Below are 23,942 nucleotides of genomic sequence, written 5' to 3'. Positions count from 1 at the left end.
GCTTTGTGTTTAATACCTGTGTATACACCAGGCTCTCCTGTGGATAAACGCAACACTGTTTTTTGGGCCCAGGCTATAAAGAAGGCAGTGGCTTGGCTTATTCACCTTACTGCCCTTGATACCTAGAAAAATGTTTGTTACTGAATTTAGGAATCTTAGATTGGTGGTAATTGGCTTGAGGATCCTTTGTATCTTCCCGGATCAAGAACAGAAAATATTTCATCAACGAGAATGGGTTACCTATTGACACTAGCAGATTTCCCCCTTGACAAAGAAATTTGTGAGGACTGATAAAATGTTAATTTCAATATTTAAATCTATATGGACTTTTCTGATGCCTTGGTACTTATATATAATCTACAAAGTCCTCTGAATTATTCCTTCATGTTTCTATCATTCTTGAAACCACTTACTATTTTGCTTTGTCTCAGTGCTTGCCCAGGACAAAGTGCCAACTCTTCTGGAACAACAGTAAGACACACATGCATGCACACATGTGCATGCACACACAGGTGTGCACGCAGGCATGCACGCAGAGACACTGCCCTGGACAGTTCTACATGGCAAAGGTTGCTCACACATGAAACCCCCAGTCAGCCAGTTGACTCAGAACTTCCACGCTGAGAGGCTTCTCAGCCGGTCACCCTGTCCTGTGCTCTCCCAGCGGACAAAGGTGGAGAGAGAAGCGAGACCAGCCTGTGACGCTCACGCTCTGTCCAGAGGAATCAAGCCCCCATCATTGCTCTCTCTCCTACAGCTGAGCAAGAATGCACCATATCATGTGGTGGGCACTCTGCATATGGGCTCTGGGTGAGCCCTGTTCTGCATTCTCTAGGTTCCCCTCCACTTACTACAGCTGATGTTCCTTTTTGGAACTGTCCTTAAAAGTCACACACAATAATTAATTTGACCACTGAGAGATGACTGCCAACATAAATGTTCCCACTAGTAAAAGTCCACCTTTTCTGGAAAAAAAAGGGGGGGGGCATTTCAAGAGATTCTTATGGTGCTAACAAAATTCCTTAAAATAAGAGTCAAGGTTAGCTTTCTACATATGCAATGATGAACGCAGTCATATTTTGAGCTTGGCCCACAGAGTGGGGGAAAGAAACTGACACATTTTTATGTATGGGAATACTCTGAAATCCTTCAGTTTATACTTCAAAAATGACTCCTAAGATAAAAGAATAATTTCTGGCATCTTTCCTGTCCATATTTAGTTTAACAAGGTGAAAATAAACCCGCTGTTGCCCCTCTGCTAGGGAAAACTTACTCTCTTTAACTTGGAGGCAGCCTCTCCAGAACGGATTGCGGTCAGCAAGCTCTGCCGAACCTGCTCCGGGTCAGAGCTTTGGAATGTTAGAGAACTCTGCCTCTTCAGGGTGAGCGATGGGCCATCAGCTGGAGTCAGCATTTGAGAACTCTGTTCGTTTGGTACAGGTTTATTTTTCTACAAAAAAAGAAAAATAATGAATGCAGGGTATTTTTATGAATTCCAAGAGAAGAAAGGCCTGCTTTTACAAACTGTGCTATCAAGAGCCCTTTTAAGACCGCACGTGCTGTGCTAATGATGCAGACACAGGTCTGTATCTCCGCCCTTCACTCGGCCGTCTCTGTTGATGGATCCCAGCTGGGAGATGAACTCCCTACCTTCCTTTCTTAGCAGAGGAAGCTATGGAAGAAAAATGCTACTTCTTTTTTGTTTCATGAACAAAGTGGCAATTTTACTGTGTGTAAATCAAAGAACACTGATATTGCCAGCACAGAACTGGCAACCAGTGCCAAAACTCAAGATAAAAAAAAATCCCACCAACTGAAAAACAACCCATTTTCACGGTTCTAACATAGTCGGGAAAATGTACAAAGCTGTTGAGTATACCAACTATTTCATACTTTAGAATCCAATGTGCCATTTAACAGGGGACTATCGATGTCTCTACTACACTTTACTGCCTGAGTTTTTTTTTCCTTTCTAGAAGCAAGAGGAACCATGGACTGACTAGGGTTTTCCCCCATTAGATTAAAAATAAATGTTAAGAACTTCCAAACTAAATACTCGGAAATTCAATTGAACCTCTTAAGAACAAATATTTAGCAACTGATGTAACCTTGGAAGTGTTATATCAAGCAATCTTAAAAATGTCTTTTACAAACTGTCAAATTCCTATCTTTACTTTATCAGTGAACTAAATAATAAAGCCGAGGCAGTGTCTCAAAATTGCATCAACAAAATTAAGCTGTTATCATTTAGGAACGTGATACATTTCAGGGAAAAGGCAGGCTCTACCTCTAAGTCCAAAATCCATCACTCTATCACACATACGTCCTGATGTTGGATAACACCGGTAAACAGAAATGTCAAATGTACGAGGAAATATTCTTCAAGATAAATACTGCCTCGGCATTAAAGAAAATATTTACTTGGTATCGGGGTCACTGGTCTCTTAGTCTAGGAATGTTTGAAAAAGCTGTAAAAAGCACTCCTGGAGCTGCCACACAAACATGGAAGTCTTCTTTAAACACCACCAGAGCAGAGTACACACTGTAGGTTTTTAAAGATGGCTTGTGGATTTCAGAGCCTCCTTAGACTATTTTATGGGAACCCAGAAAGCAAGAGGCTTAGTTGACAATTCAGGTCAACAGGACTTTTTTAAAAACTACCATGTTTGGATGGAAGTTTGATCTACATGTATATTATGGGAACTAACATAACGGATAATTAAGAGAACTACATTTTAAAGCCACTTCCATTTTCAATTAAGTTACATGTGATATGTTTGGTAAGCTGAGGTTTAACACATGTGACAGACAGGCAATGTACAACTGAGACACATCGGGCCCCTCCAGTCTCTGACACCATTTGTTTCAATTAAAACTACCTACTTGGCTATTACATACTGCTATAAAAGTGGATAAAAAAAGAAAGTAAATCATAATATCCAAACAGTTAAAAAAAATAGCAAAGCACAGGAGAATAGTCAATGCTCTACACTCAGCAATTATACATGCATAAGAATAATGAGATGTTAACATACTTCCTAAAGAAACAGCTACCTAACAATGACCTTCTACCTATATGAGTGCACTGTAACTCTCAAAGTAAAAAAGTCAGATTCTTAAGTATGTCCAGTCTGTTCCCAAAGTGCTTAGTTCAAAGTTAAGCAATACACAAATGCACCAAAGTATTGGTATAAAATGGGCTGTCCCTTACTTTAACCAAGTCATACTGGAATCTGATTATCTATATTGGAAAAGCTAAGGCTTACCTTCTCAACATCATCGTGTTGGGGAACCACCGCAGGTGTATTTACTGTGTGTGTCTTTTCACCCTCCCTGTTAGCTGCAGGCTGGGCAGAGCAGTCCTCACTGGGTGATTCTGGACGCGCTTTACTGAATGACTGTGACCGCTTCACCACAGCAAGGGCAAAGGGGGAGGGGCCAGAGCTCGAGTAGGGTCTTGGGGCCCCGAAAGTTTTCAAGGTCTTCAGGTTTAGTGATGTCCCCTGACCACCAAGGGGCTTGGGGGCTACAGGGGGAAGAGAGGTCTCAGGAGGAAGAGCCATAGGCTTGGGGGCTACAGGGGGAGGAGAGATCTCAGGAGGAAGAGCCACAGGCTTGGGGGCTACAGGGGGAGGAGAGATCTCAGGAGGAGGAGCCACAGGCTTGGGGGCTACAGGAGGAAGAGAGATCTCAGCAGGAGAAGCCACAGGCTTGGGAGCTACAGGAGGAAGAGATATCTCAGCAGGCTTCTGGATGATTCCATCGGTTTTTGAAATATTGGACAGCGGAGCAGAATGAGTCCTTTCACTTAAGGGAGAAAGAATTTGCTCTGGAGGGGGCCGTGAGTCTCTCTGCACCTCTTTGGTTGCTGGTTCTTTGGGGGTAGGCCCAGGGGCCGTGTGGACACTCTTAGCAGCCGCAGAAGTCACATAGTGGCCTGACGCTCTCTTCTGCATCTGCAAAAAGAACGAACTTGGTTTGGCCTGGGGATTTGAAGCTCGGGATCGAAATTTTGACTCCAGAATATTGTTTATGTCTTCCAAATTTGGTGCGAAAGGAACGCCGCCAGTGTCCATAGTCACCCTGGGAGGTTTCGGGGGGTTCTCGGCACCAGTGGGTGAGCTCAGAGTCCTCTGCAAAGGGCGCTCTGTGCCTGGGCTGGGCTTTGGTTTAAGGTCAGGCTGAGGCTCCTGGGAGCCTCTGGAAGTAGCAAGGACTTCTTCTGTTTGCATGGCTGTTTCTTTCGTATTCTCAAGCACATGCTTCTGCCCTGCAGCATGCATCTTTTGACCATCTTTATCCTCCAGTGTTTCCGATTCCCAGGCTTTCACTAGCTCCAGGGATTTGGGAGGCACTATTTTGTATGTCGTCATTCCAATTTTAGGGATATACTCTCTTGTAATTTCATTTGACGGTTTTGGCTTGGGGCTGTAGTCCTGTCTGTAAAGTGGAGAATTCTTTTGGTAAAGAGCAGCTGGAATCTTGTCACTTCCGTCTACAGGAGACAGAGGGCCATCGTTCCCAGACGCACAAGCTGGCTCTTTCATGGGGAGTCTCTCTTGGACATGTGTTGGGGTGCTGGGACTCCTGGGTGCCTTTGAGGCATTTACAGAACCTGGGAGACTCGAGGATGAGTGCTGGGTTGATCTGCTGCTAGTAGAAGTCTGCACACTCTCATCAACCTTGAGGTCAGACAAATTATGGTCTGCGTGATTCCCATCAAAACTGCTGCAGGCAGGGGTGGCCTGAATTGCTGCATCTTGCATTTTTGTCTTTTCTACGCTTGGTTGATTCATTTTTGGACTAGGTCCTGATGGTGCAGCATAATCCGTTCTACACACAGGAGAGCCTGAGAGTCCACTAGTTTCCACGTCCACGGCTTTCTCTGGGGCTTTGCCTTCTACAGCGGTTTCTGTTTTCCTCAGTCTGTCTTTCACATGATCTGTGTTTGTGGCACAGACCATAATTTCATTTTGAACTACTGAGAGAAAAAAATACTGTCAAGCATGTATGAAATATATGTGCCTATGTTTGTTTTCTATGACTATTACAAATTTTTCACTTAACACCGATTGGACAATAAACATTCATACACCTTTGCTCTCATTCTCTTAAAATGTATTATCACACGTTTCTTGAATTCTTTCCTGAGCATTATTCTGTTTTGAAGTACAATCTCATGTTGATATAAAATGTCTTGGTATTTTGTTATGGGCTACAAAGACTTCCTAGGAAGTCATAGGTCCAGGTCCCCGATCCAACACTGTGTGACTTGGCTGGAAAGTCAGGAATACTGAAGTGCATGGCTGGCAGTAATCAACTAACAAAGTTAAAACAGAAGAAGGGTATCAATAGGAACTGAATGGATGAAATAGATGGAAATAGTTTATAAGGACAGCACGATTCTACACCAACTGGCAGAAGTAAACCAATTACATCATGAGAAAAATAAGAAACTGCCCTTAATTTGGGTGTAAGAATGGGGAAACGGGGCTGGAGAGATGGCTCAGAGGTTAAGAGCACTGACTGCTCTTCCTGAGGTCCTGAGTTCCCAGCACCCACATGGTGGCTCACAACACCATTTATAATGAGGCCTGGTGCCCTCATTGTTGTATACATAATAAATAAATAAATCTTACCAAAAGAAGAAAAAGAATGAGGAAATGGTGGCAAATGATGTTGCCTACTTATAAGGCTTGAACATCGGGCAGGCAAGTTCCATCCGAAGTGTGGCAATTTGAATACAAAGTAAAAATGTGCCCTGGGGAACAGGGAGGAACTCAGGCCACAGAAAAGATGCACAGAAGAATACAACTTTAAGACCTGAGATTTAAATCGATAGCATCCCAAGGTGGAACAACATCATAAGGCGCAGACATGACAGCTACGAGCCCACTCTGGAATTATGCTGTCCATGTTCAAGTCCTCGGTCAATCACTTACTGTGAGACAGTATCTTCAAGAGTAACACTTCCCAAAATAGTCATAAATGAGACAGATATGAAAGAAGCCAACGCATAAAAATTTATTCAGCATGTTTTAAGAATAGTCTATGACATTGTGTTGGCCATCAGCATTGGTTTCTAACACTCACCATGCTCTTGGCTTGATTCCAATGTCTTCAAGTCTCTAATACGGACAGATACTGTGTCTTCATTGTTCATATCATATATGACAGGATTATTTGGCCCTCTGAAAGACATGACATTGTATATGATATGTGGAGGTTATTCAAACACACCATAAAAAAAAACCAGGCAATACTTTTTTCAAAGACAGATGGATTGAAATAATCACCCTTTCCTGCCAAATATTAGAACTTTGAGAGCAAAGAAAAATATAACAGAGGAAATGCTGCCATGAAACATTGGCTTCAGTACACTTGTCCTATTGCAAAGGAAGATGCAAGAGGCTTGGTGAAAGGAATGTCTTCCAAATGAATGTCTTTACTTAGCTGTCAGGAGTGATTTTTTTTAAAAGAAGAAAAGGAAACGAAAGGGAACATTTTAGTCTCGCATCTGGCAGAACCAACTGCATAAATCAGGATGTGAACTGACCTTACTGACTTTTTTTTTTTTTGCTGACTAAAGAGTTTAATTTGGAGACAATCCCACGCAAATTTGGTAAAGCTCTAATGAAGACAGCTTATGTTGGTTGTTTGATTTCATCTTTATTCATAGCACTGAAATTCAAACACAGGATTAGTGGACTAGAGACGTTTTAAAAATTCCTGCGTCACGTGGACAGTACTGCTTGTATCTCAGTCTTGGCTATAAACAATGCTGGTGGCTTAGTCTACTTCTAATCTGGGGAGCATTTTCACGGTCTAGGTAGTGAAAACCCTCAGATGCATTCAGTACAAAGTCAAAACTCAATGCTTTATTTGGGTCAAACAGATAACAGACAAACAAACAGACGGAAACATTTTAACTACAAGTGATGGTTTCCTGACATGGGGATACTATGCCTCTTGAATTGGGTTTCATTTGAACACACTTACATGTAGCTTGCTATCTTATTAGTAAGGATTTCCCAAGGACAGTATGAGAGAGAAACTCTAAACAAAATGGTCAACCATAATTAAGCTTAAAATACCAGTTTTCTCTCAGAACAGCATTAGCCAAACAAACCACCACCATCACCACTTGTGGCCTAGAAACTACTTACTTTCCCTCTGTGTTTCTGCCTTCTTGGCTTTGTCCCTTGGAGCTTGGAGAGGCCTCTCCATCACTAAGGCTGAGCGCTGAGTCAGGATCATTCTCCAACACATTTGTTCTATCAGTAGATTCCGAAGGGACGTCAGGCAATTTCACAGAACCACTTCCGGCCTGATCTTTGGATGACTCACCCAGTTCTTCCTTTTCATCTATCTCTTCAAGACTATAATCAGAGCTTACACCAGCTACAAAGAAACGCAGACACAATCCTAAATATTAACCATCCCTTTTCATCATAAGCAATCTAGCAAGGAGGGGGTATTTATAATAATAATTAGCTAGCATTTTAAAACGTGGCTCAAAACTATCAGTGAAATATTTTTCTAATGATGAATGGTGAGGGTCTCCTGGAAGCAGACCATCTCACACGGATGTCATCCTAGAACCACGTTCTATCACTCTGGGCTTTCGTCACGGAAGGTGAATCTTACAAATGTCACATAACTGCATTTAGAAATCAATACCTTTGATTAGGTAACTTTAGAGGCATGCGATAACAATGTGAATTAAACAAATTAGCAACTTGAAACTCAGATTAATAGGACATGTTGGTACTGCCTACTAGTATGCCCTAGGACTGCCTCAGCAGGTATTAGCACTAACTGCAGTTGAGAGGACCTGGGTCTCCTTTGGGAAATCCTGATGCTCACATACATTCTGCTACTAAGTTAGATTCCTATGACAGGGGGTCAAGAATTGTGAAAATTCTTTACGAGTTTCTAATGTGCAATTTATACTAAGAGTCACTTATCTTACTGCTTAGTGTAATTCTTAATAACGGAAAACAAAGATCAAATACTGCAAATTAATTTTTATTCTCACTCAAGATTTTTTTCTCCTCTTAGATATGATATACTAGCCCTCTAACTTTACACATGCTAGGTAAGACTTTGCTACATACTGAGCTATGTGCACAGCCATGTTATAATATTGTTCCCAGTCAGTTTCCCAGATTGGCCTTGAATATGCTCTGTAGCCCAGGGAGGCTTAGACGTGCAATCCTCCTGCCTCAACTTCCAGAATAGCTAGAATTACAAATCTGAGGCAGCAGACCCAGTTCCAGCTTTTCCTGCCATTTTGGGATCTCTTGCTTATTTCGTTTCATTTTTCCTTTGTTGTTAAGGTAGAATCTTCTGTTTCCCTGGCTGGCCTCAAATTCTTGTACCCCGAGTGCTGGGAAATACAGGCACAATCCACTCCATCTAGCTGAAGCAACGTCCTCTGACACTTTCTCCTGTGCTCCAGAAAGTATGACGTACACACACAAGCGGGCAGCCACACTCACATTATTTCTCTTCATCTCAGCTTAATGTAAAATCAAGTATGTTACACTCCGTGTTCTAAAGCCGCCCCCACCACTTACTATATTTAAATCTTATCCCATACCGACACAAATGTGTGTGGCAGCCCTTCTCAACGGTTTTGGACAATATCTCATCCTACAAGAATTTCTTTCTATCATTATTTCTTACTGCCCACGACCAATGCAGCAGGGTCAGAAAAGGAGACATTCCAGCAACCAAGTGCTCATCGTCCTTGCCAACATTAACTGTGAAAGTCGAGCCACCCATGAGGCTCAACACTTTTGCTTAAACAAATTGAACATTTCCATTTACGTGACAGTATCCGAGTGAAGCTTAATTTAACCTGGAGAGAGGGCAGTAAGGTCGTATGCCATTGCTCCAGTAGACAGACCACCCATAAACCATACCAGGAGTTGAATTTTAGTGTTAGACAAAAATGTGTGTCAACTTCTGATCTTTGAAAAAAAATATGAGCCAGGAGTCAAGTCACATACTTTTAATCCCAGTCCTGGAGAGGCAAAGGCAGGTGGGTCTCTATGTGTTTCTGGCCAGCCTAGTCTACAAAGAAAGTTCCAGGCCAGCTTGGGCTACAGACCTTGTCTCAAAAAACAGAAAAGAAAAGAAAAGAAAAGAAAAGAAAATGAAGGAAGGAAGGAAGGAAGGAAGGAAGGAAGGAAGGAAGGAAGGAAGGAAGGAAGGAAGGAAGGAAACAAGCCAAGCGCTGGTGTTAGTACAGCTGTTTCATTCACAGATATTTGAGTACTCACAAAAGTTAAGGAATTTGAATTTACGTAAGTTTGAAACACATAAAGATGAAATGCAACTAATATTTCAAGGAATGTGTTTGCTGCATTTGAACTGTCAAACTATTAAACTTAACATTTAAATATAGTCTTTTCATATGCCATGTGTTTTTCCTGGTTATCAACAAAATAGAAAAATTGCTTGACAGATACTGTGCCTCTGGTAAAATATAGCTCTATTAAATCAATCATAAACATGCCCCTCTTTCTAGTCAGCACCATACTATGACTATGGATGGATGAGTTCAAACTTAATTGTCCAGTTTACAGCTTAGGAATATTTGGGTAATTTCCCCTTTGGAGGAGATTACTATGATGGAATCTGTAACACTGAAGGTCTTGTGTGTAGGTGAGCTTTAATTTTTCTTGAAAAAAAATACCCATGGCAATATTTGTTGATCATATAGGAAAAATGAGTGTGCACATTTCATTTTAAATTTACACCATTATAAATATCATTAAAGGGTATTTAATGATAGCAGAGTGGGAGGTCCCTGCCCCCTTAGCATGCAAGCCTGGCAGGAATCACCACTACCACCCCAAAAACTTCTCATCAAACTCTTTGCCAAAGTCTGAAAACAACTCTACACTATCACAAGGAGCCTGTGACAGCGTACTATTTTTAAACGACTAAATTGAAATGATAAGGGGCTTTTTTTGAGTCATTATAAAGTGAGTACATTTACGAGGAGATCCAAATATTATGCAACTCTAATGCAGTTCTATCCTAAAACAAAATAATCCTACTTTTAAAAGAGAAAAGGCATCTGAGAATAACATGAGAAAAAAAATAAGTCATAAGTCACACAGCTCATATGGGAAGTTCAATAAAGAATACTTGGAAATATTCTCTTATATGTTCATGGCAGATAATACAGTCCAAGGAGCCCTTCCAAACAATGCAAGCCAGAGTGATCCTCAGAGCCACTGAGCGACTTCTCTTCTGCTATGCCTTGCTTATTTAGATAGTGAAGGAAAACTGCGCATTTCAAACCTGCAGAAAGGTGGAGACACTTACTTACTTACGAAAGGTTTTACAGAGTATAATAAGTAAACTGATCTCTACTCAATGGCACCTTCCTCTGCATATACCAAAGCCACAGCCAGTCAAGGCCTGAGCACCTACACGTCAAGGATGCTACAGCTGCCTCTGGAGTTCCAGGGCCCTCAGAGAGCGAGAGTTCATCCGCCGGCTTGGGCACAGTACACTGCTCCTGGCTTAGGAACCGGGGGCCAGGGGAGCCATCTGCCAAGGAAGGAGAGTCTGTGGAAATGGCACTTAGACAAGAGAGTTAAAAAACAAAGCAAGCAGACATCAGGACGCAGTGGGAAGTCAGTGCTGTTAGCTCACATTTACCCATGGAGTAGCTCTGAAAAGGGAAAGCGAGAAGCAGACATGGGACCAAGTTTGAGGAGCCTGCCCATCTTTCCGAAACATCAAAACCTTCCAATTCCACAATATATTTTATGTGGACAACAGCCTCTGATAAATTTCCTGTGTGGAATGAGATGGTCTTGTTGAGCCTGTTCTAAGAAAGAAAAAAGGCACTACTACTTATATAATAGCAATGTCTTAAATCATAAACAGGATTCTTCTGTGACTTAAAAAAAATCTCAAATTCCTAAGCACCACGTAAGAGTCAAGATTCAAGGTCAGCGACTCCTAAACTCATTCAACTTTGTGAATAAAAACGGGACAATCTAGGTACTCATATCTGGCAGCATCTCCATGCTAATGTACTTGAGGTATTCTTTTCTTCCTAAGGCACGGTGGCCTGGTACTATGGATCCCCTGCTTCAGCCTCCCAAATGCTGCAATTCCAGATGCATATCACTACCCGCAGCTCCTAGTCCTTCTTACAAAAGCTACTAAGTAGTTACTATTGAACTATTAAAAACAGATTGAATTGTTTTTTTTTTTATTTTTTTAACCTCATTTACTTGGGGAGAACCCATAGTGAGGGCTATGTTATAGAAAGTATTTGCATGGGAAAAAAACAATTCATCATGAAAATAGGACAGCGTGAATGCTGAATTCATACCCGAAGCAGCTGTTGAAAGAGACTGTGTTGAACTTTAAGTCTCTGAAACAAACCAAAGAATCTCCCCACTGTGGTGTGACCCTACCTAGAAGGAGGCTATTAGCTGTCCACTAGATAGTGCATAAGGAAAAAAGAGAGAGCACTCAGGGTCCAGCTCTAGAACTGGAACTTTCATCTCTGCCAGTTTCTTATCCTGGCGTCTAATCTCCAGGGGAGGAAACAAAGAATTCATTTCATAGACCAAAAGGGGAAAAGAGGTCAAAGTATTCCAATGTCTCAGTATGAGGAGCATTCCGGTTAGACTCATTCCTCATGTCAAGGCATTTCTTTCCTTCACAATGGCAGTGTACAGCGACGAGGGTCATACCTGGGCTGGACAGCACCTCAGGAGAGTCTGCTTCTAAAGCGCTGTCCGGAGCAACTCCATCTTCTGAAAGCAGGGCTGAAAGGTGCAAGAAAACCGATAACGAGTCACACTCAGATGAGAAACGACTCCTGAGGAATTTCCTGCTATCACTTAATCCAGAAAGGATGAACTTAAACCACGCAGCTGTGAAATGACTACATGCACCCCACCCTCCATCCCCACTCCTACGGAGTGAAACCTGGAATCACAGTATCTTCTGAATTAATCTGCACACTGTTCGCACACTCATTACGATAATGAAGTGGTATAATTTTGCCATTTTTCATTGCAGACTTTCCAGAAGCACTTAAGCAATAATAATCAGGCTATTTTAGAAGTGTGTGTGTGTGTGTGTGTGTGTGTGTGTGTGTGTGTGTGTGTAGAGAGAGAGAGAGAGAGAGGGAGAGAGGGAGAGAGGGAGGGAAAGGGGGGGGAGGGCACGCAAAGTGCACATCCTAAGTTCCAGTTAAGTTCCCAGGGACAGAAGCAGACAGATCTCTGAGTCTGAGGCCAGCCTAGACTAGTTCTAGGCCAGCCACATACATATATATATATATTGAAAGTCTGTTCAGAAAGGGGAAAAACAAAAAGCTATGTCTCACTGCTTTACTGACTGTATTAGAACACAAAGCCAATGTAGTAGAATACCATTATCAGACGCAAGGCTGCTGTCATCGTTCTGCAGGGGTGTTTTCGAAGGTGGGGCGGGTGCTTTTCGCTTTGTTCTTTTCAGAGACAAAGTTCCTGATGAACTACTGAGCTGCAAGGACCCTGTCCTCACCATGACCCCGTCCGTGGAACTCTGTAGGAAACAAAATGGCCAAAGAATCCTATATTTAGCAATCAAGTACAAAACTTCAGGCACGGCCCTGACCTCCATGGCAAACATGTCAAATACAAAACGCACCGCAACGGCCTTCATCCGCAAGTATTTGTGGAGCATCTGTCGTGTACAGATGGTAGACAAGGAGATGGACACATAAAAAACAAAAACAAATGGCTCTTCTTTTTTAAAAAAAATTAACCTAGCATGGGACTGACACAGAAACTACACTGTACAAGACTTCAAAGGGACATAATTAAAAGCTAATTTTGGAGGAAAATTCTGGAGAAATTATTAGATGCAAGGGACAGTGTGGAAGGGGCTGGGGAGGTGGGCCAAAGGGTAGCGCTGCTGCAGAAGCGTGAAGCATTGAGCTTGGATCTTTAGCATCAACTTAAAACCCACACATGGTGTCCCACATCTGTAACCCCAGTGTGTGTGGGGGGCGAGGAGAGGAAACCAGTGAATCAAGTCTCACTGGGCAGCCAGTCAAATCAACTCATGAGCTCAGGATTCAGTGGGAGGCCCTGTATCAAAGAAATTAAGGTGAAGTGCAAAAAAATAAGATACCTACCACTAACCTCTCCACATACATGAATAGGGTAGTGTGTGCATGCGTGTACACACAAAGGAGAAAGGAAGGAAGGTAGCTGCATATTAAGGGCTGACTTAGGGTCCCAAGATGGGTTAATGGGTAAAGGCTCTTACTTCCAAGCCTGATGACTTGAATGAGAGACTCGTGGGATCTATATGGTGGAAGAAAAGACCGACTTTTGCAAGCTACCTCTGACCTCCACAAGTGCAACGTAGCACACATGCATTTGTGGGACAGGCATGCATGCACACATACACACACATAAATATAAAACAAAATTAAAGAGTTGATTCAGTATGAAGACATATGTGGAAAAACATAAGAAAAATCTACGTGCGACACTGAACTGGAAAGGAGAACGGAAAGGATGCCATGAGGGAAGGATGGGGGAGAAGAATCATCTAAAACACATTTATTCAAGAACGTCATAATTGTAGCTAATATATTATATTTAAAAAATAAAATGCTGAAAACCACAAAAATACCTGTAAACATGCAAGCATGCATACATACACGAATATACATCCCCTTCACACATGGCCTCCTTTCCACTTCCACGCCACATGCCGATTTTTATGTGTTTCATGTATATCTTTCTACCAAAAAATCTCGATTTGAGCCAGCTCTTTACATTTTTTTACATTTATTTAGTGCATGTGTGCATGGGGGTATGTGTATGTACATGTGTGTGTGCACACCTGTCATACCTAACAAAGTCATGTGTGCTACATTGTGGAGGCCAGAAGGCAGCTTGAAACATGATTCAATCTATTCAATCTCTCTCTCTCTCTCTCTCTCTCTCTCTCTCTCTCTCTCTCTCTCTCTCTCTCATCTATCTAGATCTACCTATAGACAGACACACAGAAAAACAGGCATACATATACAGAAAGAGAGGCGAGCCCTCTGAGGTCACCTGCCCCACAGCAGGTGACTGCCAGTGGACGCTAAGACAAGCATCACCCTGCAGGATGGCTGATGCCTCCGGGCAACTGCCTCACCTTCTTTATTTCTGCCCCTTACAAGAAAACTGCTTCACAGACATGTATATATAGTTCGATCTCCTACTTTGTACTGGAATCCCTCCAACTAAAATTTTCCAAACTTTTGATCCATTATTACTTTTGCTCAAAAAAAAAAAATAAACCCACCGAACCTGACCACAAGTGACATGACAGTCATGTAACACACTCCTTGACTTGACCTGCGCAGCACCAAGTATAGATGAGCACTGCTATTCAAACTTGGCCTTACCCGTGAGATGCCACACTCCCTCCTCTCCACAGCCCCACACCACAGCTACTCCATTCTGCTGTTCTTTACTGTTCATCTCCTGAAGAACACCTGTGGGGCTCACTCACACTATGTAATTCGTTTTAAGTGTCTATGTTCATTCTCCTGGCAACCCCACAGTTCTCTGGATTTTAAGCGTTCCTGACATAATCATGAACCCCAAACTCAGGTCTCCACCCCAGACCACTCTTCCAGCTCCACTAAAAGCTTTAAGGATACTCGATGCTGGCATGTCTCCACCTGAGCTCTTGACAACCACCACTCTTCCTTCATCCCCACAGCTGTTTCCCTCACAGTCTTCACAAGCCTTGGCAATGAGAAAGCTGTGTTTGAGAAAGCTGTGTTTCCGTCTTCCAACCGCCTCACCCACTCTCTCCACCCACACTGCCTCTGGTCTGTTGGGTCTTTCCTTAAGATCCAGCACCCAGATGCCATCTATTGCTCTCTGACTCACTGAGAACCGTCTAAATGGACTTCATTCTACGCCACTTCTTATCAATAAAAGGACATTCTTGATAAGATGCACATCACAGTGAGCTCCTTTACTCAAAATCCACTGATGGCTTTTTTGTTGGCCCAGAAAAAATTCTAAGATCTCTCTAATAATCTCCTTCTCCACGATGGCTGACTCAGATCAGCCACACTGCCTTCTTGCTGTCCCGACCTCAGGGTGACTCTCTAGGTCCAGAACTCTCTTCTGATAACACAGGATCAGATCCCTCATTCTCTGCTGGTTATTTCTCATGTGGCACCTCCTCAATGAAGCCAAAAGCTTGCACCTGCTCCCCAGCTTGATGCCTGTGGACTAGCATTTAATAGTGTTCTCGCATACTACAGAGCTGGATTAATTGTTCAATGTCAATTTCCCCTCCAAAAGACCAAAAGGGCAGGGACTTTCTTTTTTCCAATTATGCCCACTGCTGTATTACAACACCAATATCTGACTCATAGAAGTTTTATAATTATTATAAGTAAGAAGCCGAGGTGAACTTGAACTAAGAATACATGCACTATCTTGGGTCAATCAAATTAAAATAATTAAGTACATTAAAGGGTAATGAACAAATTCATAGAAAATTTTCAATCCTTGTACCTTGCTATTAATCAAGAAAAATTTAACAAATTTACTATTTCAGAATTTTAAAAGATTCTTCCAGATTAACCTCTCAAGACAAGGCAAGAAAATAGAAAGGCTTGATTTAGCCCCTGGATCAGGTTCTAAAGACATCTCATAGGGTTGGAACAGTGACATCTTCTGCAGCAGACACTCAGCCACATAAATCTTTCTACCCAGTCCTTTTACAAAGGGTATAGGACAGCAGCGTATCCGCTGCGCTGAGGTAGCCAATAGCTAAACAGCCACACCACTTGGGAAAATACCAACAGCCAAACCCAAGCCAGCCCTTACCAAACACTACTCCCCTCCTCTCTCCACAAGGCTTGAGACCTCTCCATGGCCTTGCAAGAAACGAGCTACGATGTGCACCCAAGTCCACATTTGGATTCAGAGCCACTAACGTCAATTCTGACTAAGTATTGCAATCAGACCCCTTGGGAGGGCATGCAAGTGCATCCTGAACGGACTTATAAAATAATTCAAGGACCTCCTGTGACAGAGAGCTGAGAAGGAAACGCGGGACCTGGTAGTGTTTAAACACCACTTTCAGTGGAATATGAAGTATAAAAAGCTTCTACTGATGCCTCTGTATTCTGAACCCTTTATTTCGTGTCCCATGAGAAGACACGAAATTCTCCTGAGGTCAGTCAAGGGGAGGTTGGCAGGCAGTGTTCTCCATCCTGGCCAGGAGGCAGTGCCTGCTCAAGTCACCCGGTGTTCGGGGCACGACAAAGCGTGTGTTCTTTGAAGATGTAAAAAACTGAAAGATGGTTCAACCATGCTGATATTGCAGAAGTCTAAAGTTTGGTTCCCAGTACCGATACCTGGTAGCTCACTGCCACCTGTTACCTCAGCCACAGGGAATCAGAGGCTCATGCCAGGCCTCCATAGCTGAGCAACACTACCGGGACCATAACTGTGTACGAACGAGGACCTCCACATGTGTATTTTAAAGGGCTCTGGCTGTGGTGTTTAAAACTACTTCAAGAACTAAACTGTGGCATATGATAACTGGAAGGAAAAGCGAAGAACTGCAGAGAAAACAACGAACACAGGCAAATGATGAAAATTCACATGGAATGTGATTTTGACATACACGCCATATTATATAGAAAAAGGTACCCAATGCAGACATCATCAGCGAACGCTCAAATTCTAAAGAAAAAAAAACTGACATTTCACTTCTTAAAATATTTACCCCAGAGCTGAAATAATCAGGTGTAATTTCTTGATGAATTTACTTCTTCTGGCAGAGCCCTAGTGGCACGCCATTCCCACCGCAGTCCGGGTTCATCAGTGAGAATACAGTAGATGATCCAATAACTCTGAGACGAGGGAGCAAGAAACACTGTGGTTTGCCTTCTGGTCCCAGGCTCCTGGAGCTTTGACCGATTGCTTCCACGATTGTATAATAAAGTCTCTCACCTCTAGGCTGCATCCCCTATCAATGTCTCTGAGGGGGTCTCTTTCATCACCTGATAAAAGCAGTCATGACATGACTGTTGTCAGGGAAGAGTATGTGGTTACAGCCAGAACTCTTAAATGTGAGGAAGAGAAGTATAATAAAGCAGATGACAGGAATAAAAAAAGGGAGGAATTTTTCTACACAGGCTCGAAAATTTATACAACCCTATCTGTAACTCAAAGAGAATACTCAAAGATTCATTTATCAGGCTGGAGGTCGCAAAAGCAAGCTAGTATTTTTACGCACGATATTTACATTTCTAGGGATAAGGAATTTAAAACACCATCAAAATGAGATAGACTGCAGTTTTATAAATGGTTTAAATTTTTTCAGTACTATTTATGAAGCCAGTTGACAGGGAAAACACAGACATCCTAGGAAATGTTTTATGGCCTTATCCTGTGAAAGTCTCATCGTTAGCCGGCAGAGAAGATAGAAACACAAATTCCTAAAGATGCAACATGGATAAAGGGTGGTAAAAAAGAGGACACTAGGGAAGAATGTGATTGTTACTAAGCCACAAAGGCTAGACCTAAAGGCCCATCATAACTATAGTCTATGTGCAAAGGCTAGACCTAAAGGCCTATCATAACTTTAGTCTATGTGCAAAGGCTAGACCTAAAGGCCTATCATAACTTTAGTCTATGTGCAAAGGCTAGACCTAAAGGCCTATCATAACTTTAGTCTATGTGCAAAGGCTAGACCTAAAGGCCTATCATAACTTTAGTCTATGTGCAAAGGCTAGACCTAAAGGCCTATCATAACTTTAGTCTATGTGCAAAGGCTAGGCCTAAAGGCCTATCATAGCCACCCACAGTCTACATGGTAATTGTGAGGAAAACTTACTAACTTTAGTGACAAAATATGCAAATGTGGGAATTGGTGCAAATGGCCCAAAGGCAGAAATTCTGAACAAGTAAGAATTGTGAAGATCAGCAACAAGATGATGACAGGAATACATATTTCAGTGACAGATGAATGAGATTAGTGTTAGCCTTTGAGAAAGTAGATTGTATATTTTATTGTCTTATAAGAGAGGGAGACAAGAGATGACTGGTGACCATGAAGAGTTTTTTCAGCAAAGAACTACAGTCGGTAAAGACAAAGCCAAAGACAGACAAAGCCATAAAGTTAAATCTGGAGATCTTTTATGTTGACTAAGAATTACTTTTTAAAACACATGGTGAAAACTCAAGAACCCCAAAGAGAAGAGAAGTCTTTATTCTACTGAATATATCCTTTGGTGAAGGTTTTCATGGGAAGGGGCGTGCAAATCAGAAGACTTCGGTATTTCTTGACTAGCTTGTCCAGCCAAGAAAACTGTTATATATTTATGTCTAATATGTGACACACAAGACTGGAGAAGCTCCAAAGGCAAGAATATTAAACATTACAAAGCGGACTTGCAGAACTACTGCAATAGATTAAAAACACACACTATGAGCTTCACTGGAGACCAGTCAATTTACGCAGAATTATTAACGTGTCTAACTGAAGAGAGGCGTACAGAGTGTTCTCTCAGTCTGTAAGATGATACACTCTAATACTTCCTAACAAAGGGGATCTGGAGCAGGAAACATGCCATTTATTGGCTTAAAAACTTCAGCCCTCTCAAGTATAGAACTTAACCACATTAACCATGAAAACTATGTCAAAAGGAAACAGGTTTATTCAAATGGCATCATGCATGTATAATAAGAGTACATGCTGCATAGACATTAGCTGGCATTACTATATGTGTCTATTTTTAGGCTGTGAATGTTACTTTGTAAATAAGAAAACACCAGCTACTAAGATGAGGCAGAGAGTTATGGATATAAAATGGGGGCATTTAAAATCATCTAGATTTGGTGAGAGGGAAGTGAAATCTGTTTTAGAATCAATTCTAAAACCCAACAGTGCTCGCGTTCTGCACCCATGTTAAGCTTACTGCTTATACCAGGCTTATTGCCTGAAAATCTTTAAGTCACCTTCATTCCACGAAAGACTTTATTTAGTAAAAGTTAAGGTTTAACACTAGTTTGTGAAATCTTAGCAATGAGTAGATAAATGTGTACTATAGGATATACACTTGAACAATTTCATAGGTATGTTTAATTTGAATTAACTGTTTACAACTCTTTAGTTTTGACATTAAAATTTATTTCTTTCAGTCAAATTATGATTGAACTTTTAAAAGAAGGTCCAAGTTATTGTTAAGTCTAAAGGGTTTTCAAACTGAGAAAACAAGTTTCTAACTCCCTATGAGAACCTGCCCTGGATAATCACTAGCTACTCAATTCTCTGTCCTGGTTACAGCCACTGATAAGGCCGGGAGCTATTGGAGAGTCCTGCACCTGAAACAGCAACACACAAACTTTATGACCTGTGAAAAGGGAAATGAGAACATGCAGGTGAAAGAAAGCGGTAAGGCCAGATGGAAAATCATGGCAGACAGTCCACCTGGAACCACATCTGGATGGGAATTTACTCACTCAAATGGAATGAGAGCTAACAGAAGGCAGAATTAAGCAGAGTACCCCAGCTTCACTGAGATTAGCGTTAGAGACACTCTTAGTTTACACATTAATCGTGGGTACATCATAGCATGGGGTAGTGAAGTATATCCTGCATGAATCAGAAAGAATGCTGGAAAAATGTCTTTAAAGGTCAGAAACAGAGCAGCCCAACCCCAATGATGCTAAATGTTCTATTAAGAAATCTCGGATTATATTTGCTTCCAAGAATATTTTCATGTTTGGGGAGTGGTGGGTTTAGGGGGGACTTAAACAATTTGAAATGATCTTTACTCTTAAAATGCATTTCCTTTCTATAGGACAGATTCATATTATGCTTGGCTAACCTACTGAACAGCATAAAAATGTATTAAGTATCGTATGATTGACATTAGGCTTATCCAAATATACCATGGCGTTAACTCTTGGTGGAAGATCCCTAAAATAATTTTACAACTTAAGACACACAAATTGAGTTTAAATATCATTAATTTGAAGATCATTATTATGCCATATTAAGTGGCATTTAGAAATTTGAGGTACTGAATCTGCGAAGTAGGTGAGCTCTGTAAACAAGTTTTTCTCCTATGACAATGAAATCAGTATTTTATGTCCAATATAAACAATGTCTAAATGGAGGTGAAATAAAGAAAAGTCGCTGTAAAGTCTAACAAACACTGCCCATCCCTTTGAGGTTTTGCTATTTATTTTCTCATGTGTAATTTTTACACCTGCATAAACACAATTGGCCTTACGTTGGATGGAAATTAAATGTCACTTGTTGTCAATGAAGCAGTTTAAAAATAAAATGCTATTCCTGGTGAACTATGGAAAACCTTCTTTCAAAGATCTAACCTCTGCTCTCTACTCCTTTCTTCTAGAACTTCGTGCGCTCTATTTCCATATTCTCTATTTAAGTCCCTATCCAGAGTTCTCGCTAAAAGCTCGGAAGGTCTTACCTCATCAGGATCAACTCAGATTATGCTATCGAAGTGAAGGAGTAGAGAAACAGAAGGGACACATCCTGGACCAGCCAGCTGTGCTGAGCAGGGGGCAACAAGAGGTGTTGGGTAAGGGGCCTGCAGTTCTTCAACCCACACCGAGCGAGCAGTCACCTACTCTGCCAATTTTAACACCACTCCTACCAATTTTCTAAAATGAGTCTATGGTAGAAGCCAATATGATAAGAGCTAGATCAACCAGCAGGTGTTCCAAGTGGCAACACCACCAGTAGTCTGTGGCTTTTGTGTCTGATTAAAGTTAACGTCCCCCATGGAATTGCAAGAGGCTGATTTCGTCATGAGATTTGTATCAAATGTATCTAGTATAAAATTCATTATTGGTTAATAATGACATTCGATTCCTCTAGTCAATAAGTTGAGTAAGTGAACACACCTTTCTCACACTTTAAACCCTGTATTTCTTTGTAGTAATGTGGGGTGCTTCTAGAGTGGACTCCTGTGTTATAGGGACCACAGAGAGCGAGATACTAGGCATTAAGCCTTCTACGTTACTACTGTTCCTTGGGTCTCAGAGTTCCCATAGGAGTAGGCACTGGGTCCTGGTCACTGCTGACCACAGATCACTTTCATCAGGTGAAAGCCCGACTTACAACATGTCGCAACACAAGAACTGGGAGATTCTGGGAAATTTAGTTACAAAATCTTATCCCTTAGAGGAGAAAACTCAACAAAGGAGAAGTTCAGTGGAGATGAAAAAATAGATGGAAATAAAATGACAGGGAAAAAGAACCAGACAGGACAAGTTAAGACTAAGATGATACAGGGCACGTCGGGGTTTAGTAGCCTCCCATTTACATCTGCACTGGCCCTTTTCTGTGCAAAGAAAACTATTACAAATTCCAAGGCCTATGCTATGCCCTCAACAGACTTCACATTCCTCCTCTTGAAACAAAGTAGTGTTTTCAGTCCTGTCTCTCCTCATTCATGAAATATATTTATGTACTCAAGGCTGATTAGTGACAATCCTCGGCTTTAACATTTTTAAGCCAAGAGATGAGAGTTGAGCTCAGCTGCTCAAAGATGAACAAGAAGAAAGTAGAGCCTCAGATTCAAAGTAAAGGAGAAGAAATGTGGTTATCATGGGTCCCTGGAATTACAACGAACTGGGCAGACATGTTTTTAGGGACATGTAAGAAGACAACAAACCAATGACAGATTAACTGAGCTCAAAACCTATGCCAGAGGGAAGCACCAACCAAAGTTGTAAACTGGGGGGCACTTCAATTCAGCCCAGACAGGAAACCAAAGCCGTCAAGCGAGCTTTATCCATGTGCCCTCCCTACAGACTTATGGCTATGTTTCATCTGTGGTTTCTCTTGATGCATGCTGCTTACTAGAGGAGGCAAAGTCTACTCATGCACCACAACAGGAGAGTAGCTAAGCCAACCTCGAATTTCTGACTTGGGTGCTCTGCTGAGGCCTTAGTGCAAAGTTTAAGGCAAGTTTAGTTGTTTTCTCACTGACAAACAAGAAAAAGAACAGTGTGCTCTGTCTACAACTCACTGATAGACAAGGAAGAAAAAGGTGTACTCCGTCTACGAATGGTCAATCTTTTGCTCTTGGAGCATTATTTTTCTTTAAAGTTGAAAACTTTATAATTAACATATCCCTTTGCTTATCGGTTTGAAGGAGGACTGAAAGTGCAGACAGGGGCTGTGTCGATTATTTGAATTCTGTTCTTAGAACTTTGCCTGGAATATTTAAAATAAACCCATAAGCAGGCGTGGTAGATTTACTTTTAGTGGCTAATTAGTTAATAAATCTTAGGAAACTTACAACGAAATAATGTACATTATACCTGCCAAAGATGAAGTATTATAGTGTGATAGTACAATTTTCAGTTGAATTAACCCACTCGTACTTCTGGAAGTGTAGCCAGATGTACTCTGTATATCAAGCTGCAAATGCCATGGCAACCACTGTTGCTAGGCAACTGAAGAACTATGTGTGGGGTCCACTTTCTGAACAATAAATACAAGAGGAGAGTGGAGGGGAAAATAATGTGTACATGATAACCCGAACCAAAAAAAAAAGCAGAAAGAAGAATATTTCTTAATGAATACAAATTTATAAACTAAATCTATTATAACAGGGGAATGCCTTAATTATTCTCCATAAAATAACTAGAATTAAAATTCACCGAGAAAAATAAAAACAGATGTTTACTTCCTTCATCAGGACAGCATCTGCTTTTAAACCACACTATGTAGGAAAGAGATAAAACTGGGTAAAAGAGGAATGTGAAGCACTCCTAAAATATGCCAGCTATTTAAAAACTAATACTCTGGGTATTAAATTTCACTTGCATAATATTAGATGGCAAGAAGTCTCAGTTTCTCAATATTTCAATGTTTTCTGTGGCAGCATGTAAACGGAGATCGACTGAAATGGCCGGTAGATACTGTGCCTTTTCTGTGCCTGCAGCCACAACCCTGTCCCAAAGGAGGTCAAATACCGTGCTAGTGGCAGGGGAGAGCTATTGAGGGCTGCTGTATGCCTAGGGTTCTAAGCAGTAGAGTTTCAGCAAAGTGAAAACTTCTCCAAAGGTTTTGTGAATTCGGAGGTCAAGACTTCCAACCATTTCTTTTCAACCCCTTCTACTTCCACTTGAAACATAAATAAGCCAAAGAGGCCTAAGAGACAAGGCGATCCATTTTCAACTAACACCAAACAGGGTACAGGAATCAGATTCCTACACACAGCTTTAATTCCAAAATTCTGTATTAGTTTCAATTTAAGTCAATACCATTGTGTTTGATAACCCCACTATATATGGCTACGCACATTACACATAGGAATAAAGTGTTACTGTTTATACATACACTAACGAAGGCTGAATACCATATACCTTATATCACAAATGAGATTTCAAATCACTAGGGAAAAAGCCTGCTTAACAAAACATTCAGATGGTTCCAGGAAAAACTGCTAGGAAATTTCCAACTGAAAATTCATTTTGAAATGAACATTTTCATAGAATGTAATATATTCATTCACCTTTACAGAGAAAATTACATGGGGCTGAAAATCATACCTAAGAGAACAGAAAAATTTATGAACACAAAATACAACATTATAGCCTTGACTTAAATGGAGCTTCAGTCAAACTTAAGTCTTTAGATGGAACGTGCGATGCGGAAAGCCCACAAAGATCAGGAAAGGGTGTTTGTTAACTTGGATCTTTAATGATCACTTTTAGGAAGAGCACAAGCAACTGTCAAAATTATACTGAAAGCCAACAGCCAGTTATGTGAATAATTTCAGCATATATATTATATATTTCCAGAATCATAAATTATATAAATTATAATTCCAGAATAACACACATAAAGTATATAATTCTAGAATCACATATATAAAAAAT

At 41.2% G+C, this 23,942-nt stretch overlaps 1 protein-coding gene across 8 annotated transcripts in view; it reads right to left on the bottom strand.

Annotated features, from left to right (window-relative positions):
• The window catches only part of Cobll1 (cordon-bleu WH2 repeat protein like 1), a 138,149-nt gene that overhangs the window by 8,636 nt on the left and 105,571 nt on the right, over positions 1-23,942 (bottom strand). For 2 of the 8 annotated variants that reach the window (XM_075985014.1, XM_075985017.1), the window contains 7 exons: positions 12,420-12,573; positions 11,733-11,807; positions 10,450-10,569; positions 7,167-7,401; positions 6,094-6,191; positions 3,267-4,981; positions 1,274-1,450 (listed from right to left, as the gene is read on the bottom strand). In XM_075985014.1, the coding sequence (XP_075841129.1) occupies positions 1,274-1,450; positions 3,267-4,981; positions 6,094-6,191; positions 7,167-7,401; positions 10,450-10,569; positions 11,733-11,807; positions 12,420-12,573 (2,574 nt within the window). The remainder of the gene's footprint in view (positions 1-1,273; positions 1,451-3,266; positions 4,982-6,093; positions 6,192-7,166; positions 7,402-10,449; positions 10,570-11,732; positions 11,808-12,419; positions 12,574-23,942) is intronic. The other 6 variants (XM_075985016.1, XM_075985018.1, XM_075985019.1 and 3 more) reach the window with 3 other exon arrangements.

The sequence above is a fragment of the Microtus pennsylvanicus genome, chromosome 9, assembly GCF_037038515.1.
Source record: "Microtus pennsylvanicus isolate mMicPen1 chromosome 9, mMicPen1.hap1, whole genome shotgun sequence".
NCBI lineage: Eukaryota > Metazoa > Chordata > Mammalia > Rodentia > Cricetidae > Microtus > Microtus pennsylvanicus.
The sequence above is the reverse complement of the archived record's forward strand: the minus strand, read 5'-3'. Positions and strand labels throughout refer to the sequence as shown.